The 12,413-nt window shown below is 40.5% G+C and overlaps 1 protein-coding gene across 5 annotated transcripts in view; it reads right to left on the bottom strand.

The window, feature by feature from the left end:
• LOC108933785 (CSC1-like protein 2) overlaps positions 1-12,111 on the bottom strand; it is a 37,989-nt gene extending 25,878 nt beyond the window's left edge. For 2 of the 5 annotated variants that reach the window (XM_018751105.2, XM_029259100.1), the window contains exons 1-2: positions 9,290-9,591; positions 1,160-1,365 (exon numbers count right to left, since the gene is read on the bottom strand). In XM_018751105.2, the coding sequence (XP_018606621.2) occupies positions 1,160-1,365; positions 9,290-9,362 (279 nt within the window). In that variant the 5' untranslated portion in view covers positions 9,363-9,591. Of the gene's footprint in view, positions 1-1,159; positions 1,366-1,814; positions 1,829-9,289; positions 9,592-10,595; positions 10,676-12,047 lie in introns of those variants that run through there. The other 3 variants (XM_018751103.2, XM_018751107.2, XM_018751108.2) reach the window with 3 other exon arrangements.
• Between the last annotated feature and the right edge of the window lie 302 nt (positions 12,112-12,413).

Below are 12,413 nucleotides of genomic sequence, written 5' to 3'. Positions count from 1 at the left end.
CCAGGTCGTGTGAGAGAGCACTGTTATTTTCATGTATTTTGAATTACATTTCATTTTAATTTTAAATTAATCAAAAAAAAGTAAAGAGCTACATTGCAATGACCTGGCACTCTGTCCATGATGCACCAAATGCAACAGGCTTTCGGGATAGGATCTGCCTAACCATGGATTGGTTACACAGGCACATGGATGGACGGATGGATGGATGGATGGATGGATGGATGGATGAAAGTATTAAAGAGCTTTTTTATTTCAGCTTTATATGTGGATTTTAAGAAACATAAAATGTGGCTACATTAACTTCTGTATGATTTAGCCTTTATTGTGAGGCTTGTTTTTATTGGCTGATATATAACGCAAACTGTGATTGGTCTACAGGTAGATATACACACACTAACTACTTATAGAGTAGGGTAATTTTTCAGTGCAGTAATTCAGGGTTAGCACTTTTATCAAAGTACAGCATGAGCAGGGATTCAAATTCATGTCCTTTAATTGCAAAATGATAGCTCTTACCACCAGACCATCATCTGCCCCAAATAACCATTTGATTTGATAATTCAAGAAAAGCAGTGGTTTCTTAAGAACAACAATATTCGAAGGTAGAAAACATTTGCCTAAATGCAAGGTATATAGCTACTTTACTGCAGCAAGCTAACTGTTATTCAACAGCTGTTTAAATGATTCCATTGCTAAGGTCGAAAAGAAAGTTCTGCTTGAAGCAAAGCTTGTTATCTAATTAGTGAATAGATAGCAAACCAACGACACGACAAGAGAATCAAATAAAGTTAACCTTCAAAGAATAGAATACGGACTAATTTCTTTCATTTACAGATTAATATCTGTATAATGTCAACTCTGTAAAAGTATTCTAATAATAAACATTTGTTTTATTGACTTATCACTGCCCTTCTGTTACTTACTGAAAAATTCTGTTGTCAGACTCCACACTGAAGACAAACTGGCAATAAATGGAAGCTAAATGATAACCAGTATTAACCTCCTAACGCAGTCTTGGTCATTCTTTAAATAAAGCAGAAACCAAGAAAGGGTTTCAAACAAAACAAAAAGTTTGACCTGAAGCATTTTTGTAGTTCAGTTTCATAATAACACAGGGCCCACGCGAAACGGAGACTGGGGCTTCGGAAGGCAGACTCACCAGAAAGCACATGAAGTCGAGGGCAAGGACGGTGGGAACCCCTCCAAAAGGCAGGCCCTGCAATACAGTGCTCCTGATACGGGCAGAAAAGCAGTAGTCTTTGGATTCATTGAAGCAGATACTGGGATTTGTGCAAGCCCGTGCCCCAAACACACCCGTCATCATGATCCACAAAGGGAGCATCTTCACAACCAAGTCCTTAACATCTGCAAGGGGAAGAAACAAAGGAACTCAGCGTCAGATGTTTAAACAGCCCGACAAGGGGCTTGAACACATACTCCACACTACAGCTGCTATTCAAATTAACTGTGTTTTTCTCTAAAGCAACTTTACCAATCTTGGCTGCAAAAAAGGGCTTGGACCTTGAGGCTCTTGGGGCTTCAAATGCTGTTTTGAAAGTAAAAGGCTATGCTTTCCAAAACCGTGCAACCGGCTGACCATCAGAAGACTCTAAGTAATGTTGACTCAGATGAACAATAAAATTGTAACGTGTACCTTCAGAGACAGACATTTGAAATGACTTTTTCAAACCTTAATTAGCTTTATTAACATGTATTTATGTTATTTAATGTGTATTTATAATTAACTTTTTCTATTTTATATCTGGAGAAATTAATTACACACACACACACAATTAGCTATTTTGAAATTTTACTTGGGGGTGCGGTGGCGCAGCGGGCTTGGCTGGGTCCTGCTCTCTGGTGGGTCTTGGGTTCGAGCCCTGTTTGGGGTGCCTTGTGATGGACTGGCATCCTCCCCCCTGGGCGTGTCCCCTCCCCTTCCAACCCTACGCCCTGTGCTGCCAGGTTAGGCTCCGGTTCACTGCAGCCCCGTTTGGGCCAAGTGGTTTCAGACTGTGTGTGTGTGTGTGTGTGTGTGTGTGTGTGAGACAGAGATTTTACTAGGTCTATAAGGTACCAGTGAGCTATTTGCAGAAAGGTCATTGTCCTGTGAGAACATGGGGGGACATGCAAGAAACCCCCAGAAACACAGGGTCTATTGTATATAAAATACATTTTGAAAAAAAAAATACATTTCATAGCATGTGACCTTGTCACGATAGCACGTGTGGATTAAATTGAGAAAGATGAAGATTTAATATCACATTTAAAGAAATTAATAATATAAAAATTAAAGCACAATGCTGCAAAACAGAGAATGCAAACAAACGTAAATACTCTATGGCCAGAACGCAACTGCGCGCATGGGTATCCAGTTCCCATGATGCAGTGCATCTCAAAGTCTCTCTCACACAGGCACTTGGCACAATTTTCAAACGGAGTCTCAGTTTATCACGCTGGACCAAATGTCATGGGCCCGAACCAGATGTCTCAGACCAGGTAAATGAAAATCTGGACCAAGTAACCATGAGTTATATTAATAATTGTGATCGTGATAAATAAAAACGGGGGCTGAGAAAGGCTGCAGCTCAGCTGCCGACTGTTCTTCTGAAATCCCATTTGGGTTAAAAAGTTTAAAATACTGAAAACTATGGATGATTGAATGATTTTTTTCATCCATTCTCAATTTCTGCTTGCCCTAATGAAGAGCTGCAATGGTCTAGAGCCAATCCCTGATGCACCAGAGAGTACTCTAGCCAAGTGAATGAACTATTTCAGCAGAGCCTGATCATCAACAACTATTTTACCAAAACGCTGATAAGTTGAAACCATTCATCTCATACTTTTGGTACCAACAAAAATAAAAAAGCATTTCAGATAACCCGTCATATCCTTAAAATAAGTTAAAGTTACATTTAAACTTACTAAATCATTAACATCAATAACTATAATTAGCAAGTGTCGCTCATAAAATTCTCTGATTTCAAATTACAAAAGGATGAGTGTTGCAGAAGCATTTTTAACATTTCAGATGCATACAAATCAGTGAAGACGTGAAAAGAAAACCATTTAAAACAAACACTGCAAGTTGCACCTTTTCTGCGTGCAATGCAAAATTCTTTATGAAACACGTAAGTATAGTTGGTAAGGAACTGTTCATACAGTGGACCAGAGACGGTCCAAATGAACACAAGAAGCAATGATAAAATAAAGCCTACCTGTTCCACAAAATCAGTGCCAGCTGAGTTCCACAATCTCAACCATGACAGCTGTTTCATTCAGTGCGGTGTGTCACGCACACAGCAGGAACACTACCTACTCCAGCACTGAGTTCAGATGTCTGTTTCAATCAGTACACTGGAACGTTCTGCATCCACGGCATCAACGTGCGCTTCAGAAACATTTATGATTGGATGGGAGCATAATGCTTTGTTATGAGAGCTGGTAGTTGAGTTACCAGTGTCAGCGAGGCACACGCTCCGAAGATTATTTCCAAGTTAGGTGCTCTATAATTTCAGTAGGTGTTTCTTAGCTGTTGAAAGTAAATGCACAGTCATGTTCCAGCCGCAGTCATCATTCAACAAAGAGAAACCATATGCATGAAAACATTTTATGGAAACACCAATCTATGAATTTTGGAAAATTTCAGTTTTTACAGAAAGAGGTTTTCACCAGCAAAGCTCAGCACTGTTCTGCCCAGTACGTTGTCGAAACTGTTAATTACAACAAGGCCTTCTGGAATATAAGATCTAAAAAAGCAGATTTCTCAGAGTAGCAAACTACAACATAGATGCTACAGCAACAGAAGTAGAACAAGGCAGTCTGTAGGGTCTAAGCACTGGGTATTTTGGAAATGAAGGTAAAACGAAGATAAAATGATTTCCTGCAGAAGCCACCTATCGCTTATACATTAATTTATAATCTGTACAATGAGTTCTTTGAGATGAGAAAGAAACAGTGGATGTGTGTGGCTAGTTGCATTTCACTGCCAAATTCAGCTGCCAGGTGTAGATGATTTATCTCCAAAGACCATTTAAACTTCGGGGAGGAGCTGAACATGTTAAAGATGTTGGGGAATTCGTAACGGTAAGACCAGATGTCCCGATAGGTCCAGTGATCGCTCTGCATGGTTGTACGACAGCCAAGGAATATGAGGCCATTTTACAGGACCAGGTGCACCCTACACTGCACACATTCCAGCTTCCAAGGCCTCCCCAGTCACAAGATCTAAACATCATCACAACTGGGAAGTTCTGGAGTATGAACGTTGGGAAGTAGGCTTCCATCTCCTTTGTCCCTCAAAGAACTGGACTATTTTTTATTGTACAGTGTAACAGTGTAATATCCCACTGCACACAGTTCAGAACTGGTATGACAGCATTCCAGTTGTGTAATAAAGATTAATAATAATTTTTAAATTTTAATTAATAAAATCTGTAATTGTGTCTACACTCTTTCTTTTATTATTGTACATTGACATAGCCACCAGGCCATGATTTTCACCCTACAGCACCAACACACATACAAACACCCCCTTCCTCTGGCAACTGTTATTACCTTTGCCCCATCTTGAAGCTATTTAACAAACTAAATAGCTTATTACTCACTGATTTACAGTTGAATTATTTTGCAGAAGATGATGTACCTGCTAGGAAAAACTGAGACCATGGTTGATTACAACTAGGAACCCATTATTCTGTGTATTTTGAAATACACACACACACACACACACACACACACACACACACACACACTGCCTGAAACCGCTTGTCCCGAGCGGGGTCGTGGCAAACTGGAGCCTAACCCGGCAAAACAGGGTGCAAGGTTGAAGGGGGAGGGGACACACCCAGGACGGAACGCCGGTCCGCTGCAAGGCACCCCTAGCGGGACTCGAACCCCAGACCTGCCAGTTCAAAAATAATTTATAGTATTTTAATGTGAAGGGGTAAAGTATCTCAACCCAAATACAATGCATTTTGGAAAAACATAGCTTCTGCAGTAAGTTTTCTACCAAACTTCATAACTAAAAGACAGACAAGCAAAACATGAGTAAAACTGGTAAGTTTACTCCCCAGACCTCTGAAACATCAACTGGTTTTAAATATCACCAGTGTTGTTTCTAATCTGTCAGCATATTCATTTGATGTGGCATCGCAAAAAACAACAAAAAAAAAAACTGAAAAGTCACTGAACATTAAGAAGAAAAAAATTACATAGACTCAAGTTTTCCTAAAAATGTACCTAAAAATAAATTTGACTGCAGGATTTCAGTACTGTGGCAGTGCCACTCCACTGGAACATATTTTTGACTTATTATAGACAACGACCATGCCTTTTCTAATCATCATTCTAAGAATTCACTAGCAAAACAAATATGCTTACCTTTTTCACCACTCACTTACAATGAGATCAAAAATTGCATAAACTTAAATATTTACTAAACAAATTAAACTGATTATACTATTTTCACATCTTCTGCTACACAAGGAAATCATAGGTACTTGGCGAAAAAGATTCATGACTGCAATCGCTCTTTGAAACAGTGTAAAAAATCTGTTTCATCAGTTACCAGAGACTTAATTTAAAGCAGCTCATGATGAACCTTCTTAATGTTCGCCAGGCAAATGTGAACTGAACCAGAAAAATTAATCTCATAATGCAATTGGCAGTAATTTGTACATGTAACAGGTTTCCCTTTTTTTAAACCGAGAACTCATGTTTTGAGGACTACAAGTTGTTCATAAAATGGTATATAATCTGCCAATCTGTAACTAAATGCCAGTAAATGCCAATGTCAGTATGGGTCCCGCAGAAGCACGAGATAGTTACACCACGAAACAGTTCAGTATACTTACAGTAGCTAATGATTTCACATATTTTTTACCAATACAATCCTACTAGAGAAAAATGAACTACCTACTACAGGACTCATTTTTTGCAGTATCCTGACGAAGAGATAAAAATGCACTTAAAACACTGATCTGATGCTGTGGTGCATACTGTTGTAGCACTATGTTAAGAAAATGCCTTAAATTCCAGTTAATCTCAGACAATTCAAGGAAAATAATGCTTAGCTAATTTTATTTGTAGAAGAACTATTCAATTAACATGGCAGAATGCATCTCTCTTCCTGTTTGCTTTAATGAATCATTCAACAGCTGACACGCTCTATAAAAAACATTAAATGGAAAATATTCAGTAAAAGTGAAAGAAAGCAAAAAGCATATGCAAAAAAAAAAAATACCTGGAAAACATTTCATCCCATTTTTGGAATTCTCTCAGAATTTGCCAAGTCCCAAATTTAGAAAACAGAAGTAATTATGCAGTGAAAATTTAGGTCAGTGACGCAAGCAGAAAAACAATTTCAACAGGAACATTTATAGCAACAGAGAAAGCAGTCAACAAATTCATTATTTTATTTTATTTTATGGTGAACTGTTGTATTTCTTTTATTTAACAAAGGAATCCTCTGAAAACTTATGGTGCTGATTTCTTATGGTGCTACTGATTTCTGTAGCAGTCTGGATTCCTTGATTTTAATGTAAAATACAGCCAAACTCTTGCAAAGTTTGTAACACATACTGTACACTTGCAGTAATTGTGGGTTACCTAGCAACTAATCAGCAAGCTCCCACTGTTCCCAGGACACTCAAGCCAGCCATTGCCTGCACCACACTGGCCACTAAGAGGTCTGTAAAATGAGTTTTAACCGAAAGCCACTGCTTCGGGTGCATGCCTTCAAATACCATATAACTTATTCCATGAGGAAGCTATTTACAGACAACATGCAAAGATTTCAGCAAATATTTGCTTTACTTCATAAAACAATAAAGAATTGAATATTTCAAGAGTCTTTGATCATGACCATGCTGACCAAAAAACAAAACTAAAGCTGATATTTGTGATTCTGTGTAACAACGAATAAACTATAGCAATATAAACCTCAATAGGAATATATGTATAGTGGACACTTAATACGCTTATTTTTGCACATACACAAAAACAAAAAGCCAAAGCTAAAATTAAAATGCTGTATTACAGGATTCATTACAATACATACTGTATTGGAATTACATTAACTTATGGTTTCAGCAAAACGGACCAAAAAAATCAGCGCACATATTTAATTTGTGATGATGTAAGGTGAATTTATGATAACATTCACTAGCAAAGATTCCTCTAGTTGTGACGTTACTGATAGTTATTTCTGCTACTTAAAGTAACGCTTCAAACCAAAGACCATCATCACCAACTCACCACATAAGTGTGTAAGTCCTGTCAAAAAACAGTCCACTGCTGTATACAGTAATCTGTAAATAAACACTTTCCATTGAGGTTAACCACAACTGCACTGTTGCAAGGATGAGAGCAAATAATGATTCCAGAACTCTCTCCAGCTATTCTTATCAATATCAATGGTAAAACTCCAGGGTTTGCATTGCCACACCTGATATTTCAAAAGAAATTTCGATTTACAATATTCGAGAAAAAAAAAAAAAAAACAGACCTCTTAGAAAACAGGAATATGTTTCTACCCTTTTTCTCCTTTGGTGTCATTTCTCAGTAAATTTCCTTGCTGCTTGATTGCGTTTTAGCCATTTATTCTCTGCAGCATTTTCAGCGACCTTTACTGAAATAGTTCTGTTTAAGAAGGTTGCTTTGAAAAAAATCACCGGGGCCCTTTGTGAAATATTCAGCAACAAGGTATTTTGACTGAACATGAATTAAAAATGTACTGAATGAGCCATGAGAGAACTGAAGGTGAAGGTTCTCAGAATGAAAAGGAAACAAGTAATTTGCACTGGAAGTGGGTGACACATTTGTGTGTGTATGTGTACATAAGAAGGATGTGGACCAGTAAGAGAAATCACACGAAAAGCAACCCTGGACATTTGTGAATTCCAAGCGGAATAGAGCTCTTTCTTTGAATGCATGTGGGTGCGGGGAGGCCACAGTCTATTCCTCATGGCCCACATTAAGAAACAAGGATTAACACTAATCTGGCTCTGGCTGATTAGCACCTATAAATTGCTGATCGCTGCTTTAAACACAAAAATACATTAAGGTAATTATACCAAAAAAAAACAAAAATGACACACACAATATTACCATGATGCTGGTACGCAGGCCCGGTCAAGTGAAGTGTGATTTCTGTGACTGAGCGCAGAAACTCGTGGCTGCAGTCGGTGTCGCCGCACCGGCCTCCATCTTTCTCACGCGCTTCCTTCGCGCGCGCGCGCGCGCGCGCACACACACACACGCGCACACAGACTCGCGTACGTGTGCGGCCACGAAACGCCTTTCACACGCAGCTTTGAACTTGGCGTGAACCTTTACACAGAGGTCGGTTCACTCACTCCAATTGAGCAGCAGTTGCAGAAAAATCCCCGGCGGCAGCGTAGCTTTGCTGGGCTGCAACATCCCGGGCCGAGGATGATGAAAGACAAAGGGGATCCGATCTCAACTGCGCGCTCGTTGCGTTCCCTTATGCTTAGCGCGATCGAACCTCTGAGGATGCAAGGAAGTTACATAGCACAATTTCCACACATTATTAAGGGATGGAACATTAAATTCATATATAGCCTAGAGCAGACCTACTTTGGTGCTTACCAGCACTCGAACTGCATAGATTGAATAGATGCCGCTGCGCTTCCACCGCGGCGCAGAGAGAGAGCGCGCAGTGTTTAATGCGCGACACCGGCCCCGTACCGTTCTCTCTCTTTCTCTACTGTGGTGGTAAAACCAAGCCGCGCCTGGGCGTCTCACCACCGCGAAGCTCCATGAGCACGACAAGTGGGCTCTGTCTCTGTCTCTTGAGTACAGCGAGGCATGTGATGTGCAGCGGCGGAACCGTCCGTGTGTCCGCGGCCGGCGGCGAGCGGCCCCCCGTCCTGCGCAGCGCAGCCCAGCCCGTCCACCCGCGCGAACAAAGCGCTCCACCATGATCATGCGTGCCCCCCACAGAGCACTTCGACTTCCACACCCCCTCATTAGAGAGCAGCGATACAACATGAACTGCTTCATTTAGAGGACACGTCTTCACCGATCCCAAAGACTGGAGACGGGCGAGCGCAGCCCACCGCCGCTGCGATATAACCGTAACCGCAAATAAAGACGGCAATAAATGTCATCATAGCGCCAGCGACAGACAGGCGTGCCGGCTCTGCGGCCTCTCACGTGCTGACACTTACTTACAGCTCACCGCACGAGGACAGCGACGCGACATTATAACACAAACGACAGCCCACCCTTCCCCGATTAAACCAGGTGAACCGCGGTCTTTCCTTACCTGGCTCGGCTAACGGATTCCCCCCCCCCCCTTGTCTTGTGTCTCCAGTCCTTTCAGCGGCACAATATCCCATCCGAGATGAGTCCCTATCAATAATCCGCCGCGTGGCCTGGGGACGATGCGTCTGCGGAGCAAATTCCCTCACATTACAGCGGAAAAAGGCGCGCTCCTCGCCAAAGGCAGGTGTCTATTCCCAGAGCCGAGTGTGACGGTCGGTGTGCTGCTGAAAGCTAGGACGTCAGAGCAAGATGAAGGCTTTTTTCATGCGTCGTGCCTGCGCAGACGCTCTAGGTGTGTGTGTCTGTGCGTGTATAAGCAGTGTGTAGGACTTACATATGTACATATGGAGATATAGGACATATACTCTACATATACACACACACACACATATACATTGTACACACACAGAGACGTGGCCAAAAGTATTGGTACCCTTGGCATTTTATTTGACTAATGCACCATCCTTCCTGAAAAGTGCTGAAATTAACATCTCTTGATGCATTTCTTTGGTTTGCAGTGGATACGGAAAAAGCTGTGAAAACAACGGAATTCTTGCCGATTCTATGAAGACAGTGAAAATGGCCTGGACAGTATTATTGTCAGCCTTCAGAAGTTTTAAGAAGTAATTGCGTTGCACTGCTATGTCAAGCAGACCCTTGTCTTTTAATTACTGTCACAGTTGCCTTAAATCTTGCAATCACTCATGCAGCCAGTTTAAATGGAGAAAACCACTCAGGATGCTGTTTTGTGTCACTGTGTGTGAAGAGAGAAGTAAAACCAGACAGTTTTTTGTAAAAGTTAGAAAGAAGGTAATAGACCAGCATGGTGAACATGAACACTACAAGACCATCTCCACCATCTCCTTGATGGTCAAGTGAGCACTGTTGCTTATATTATCAAGAATTTATGGCCCATGGGACTGTCGCCGACACCCACGAACGCGGCTGCAAGAAGAAAAACGGGGCAGAGATTGAACGAAAATACTGTTTAAATGGTGGAGAAAGAACCAAGGAAAACTTCAAAACAGATCCAAGGCGACTTTCAAGCTCAAGGTGCAATAGTTTCATGTTGCACCATCTGTCACAGTCTGAATGAAAATAGATGCCATAGTAGAAGACCCAGAAAGACCCCACTTCTAAGAGAGAAACGCTAAAACATCCAAATTAAATTTGCCAAAATGCATGTTGACAAGTCACAGCCCTTTTAGGAGAACGTTCTTTGTATCAAGAGCTTTTCGATTAATCACACCAGCTCTGTGTTCACAGAAAACAAAACAAGGCTTTCAAAGAAAAGAACACATCCCTACCGTGAAACATGGAGGAGGCTTGGTGATGTTTTGGGGTTGCTTTGCTGCCTCTGGCACTGGCTGGTGTGGCCCCCTTGAACCTGTGGATGGCACCATGAAATCAGAAAGCATTTTGGAGTGAAACTTCCAGCCCAGGGTCAAAAAGCTGTGTCTCAGTTGCAGATCATGGGTCCTCCAGCAGGATAATGACCCAAGATATACTTCAAAAAGAACCCAAGAACAAATGAGAAGGAAACACTGGACCATTCTGAAGAAGCCGGTTATGAGTCCTGATCTGAATCCCATAGGAGAAGGTCGTTTGTTCAAGAAGAGCGGTCAAAACTACCAGTCGAGAAATGTAAAACTATCATTCAGAGCTCCAGAAAGCACTTGCTTGCTGTTATTGCTTCCAACGGCTGCGTTTCGAAGTATTGGGTTATTAAGCGTTCCAATATTTTTGTGCGTGCTATTTTAATTTGCTATATTATTTTAAATACTGTATGTTGACATGAATCACAAGCAAAGTTTCTGCTGTATTAAATGCTAACTAAAGAATGGTGAATATCTAATACTTTTGTCAGTTTCAACTTCATTCTGAGAAAATTGTGAGGTTTTTTTTTCTTTTATATTGGAGGAGTACGAATATTTTCCCCATATGAAAGTGTAAAACAGGTGCTCATATTTTGACTTGAGGTCACTGCAAGAGTGTAAAGTTTTCTATACTATTCTGTATAATTTAATCAATACGACTTCTGCAGTTTGTTAATACAGCCACCTGAAAAAGGAAAAACAATAAACTGAAAAGAAATTCAATTGTAATTGAAAATGATGAAAATCTGTTGTCACAGACAACTTTGTAAGATTAAAAAGATGCATATATGTGACTTCAATTTTGTCTCTATAGACCAAAGACAGAATAAATATATCATGATTATTAGTACTGGACATTCTGATTCTCAAAGGTTCTGGTGCCTCGCCTATCATGTAGGTGTTTGAAAGAAATGTTAAAATAAGCCATATATGTACATATACAGGATATGACTACAGTAATAACAACCGATCAACCTTGCTTGCAACGTCCTAGACGTGCAATGTGTCTATTGTTTAAATCTTAATTTATATTACCGCATTGCTCATATTAATTATACATTTGTTTGTGCATATTAAATTTGCAAAACTTTTGAAGTGTCCTTACACCGTATTTACGATTACCTTATATATCCTTAAAAAATATTTTACTGCATACACCCTGTGAGTCTGTACAACAATATGTGAAAATGGTTTTGTCGTGTGTAAAGTGAGAAACGAAAATATACTGCATTCTATGATTTAGAAATTAATATCTTTTATTTCGAATGTTGTTTAAAATAAAGGTGTGACGTGTAAGCATTATTTCGATGAACATTTCTAGAATAAAACGCCATCAGCGCTCCAGCGCACACAACCACAGCGGCATCCAGCAAGGACACTTACCGCCTCTTTCCACATCGTACGTTTTCGCTGAGCACGGAGCACGTGACCCGCACAGCTCGACAGCACGAACGGTGTCCCACGCGCTTCTCTTCGACTCAATCTAGAATATTCGACGCGTTTAAATGACGTTTCGGTTTACGTAGCCGCCGCCTCATTCATTTCTTATGTCTTCGTTACGTCGCAGCTTATCGGCAGTTTTCTCATTGTTCGCCGTCTCTGAATGCGATACGATGCTAAAATATTTTAATTTGCGTTTGTGCATAATAACTTGTTTCGGTTCACACCATGTTGCTGTTTAGTTTCTTTCACCTGTGCGCTGACACATTGGTTCTTTTTCGTTGCATCGCCCAATTAAATTATTTATTA

Source organism: Scleropages formosus, chromosome 16 (assembly GCF_900964775.1).
Source record: "Scleropages formosus chromosome 16, fSclFor1.1, whole genome shotgun sequence".
Taxonomy (NCBI): domain Eukaryota; kingdom Metazoa; phylum Chordata; class Actinopteri; order Osteoglossiformes; family Osteoglossidae; genus Scleropages; species Scleropages formosus.
Note: the sequence above shows the minus strand (reverse complement) of the source record. Positions and strands in the feature narration are given on the sequence as shown.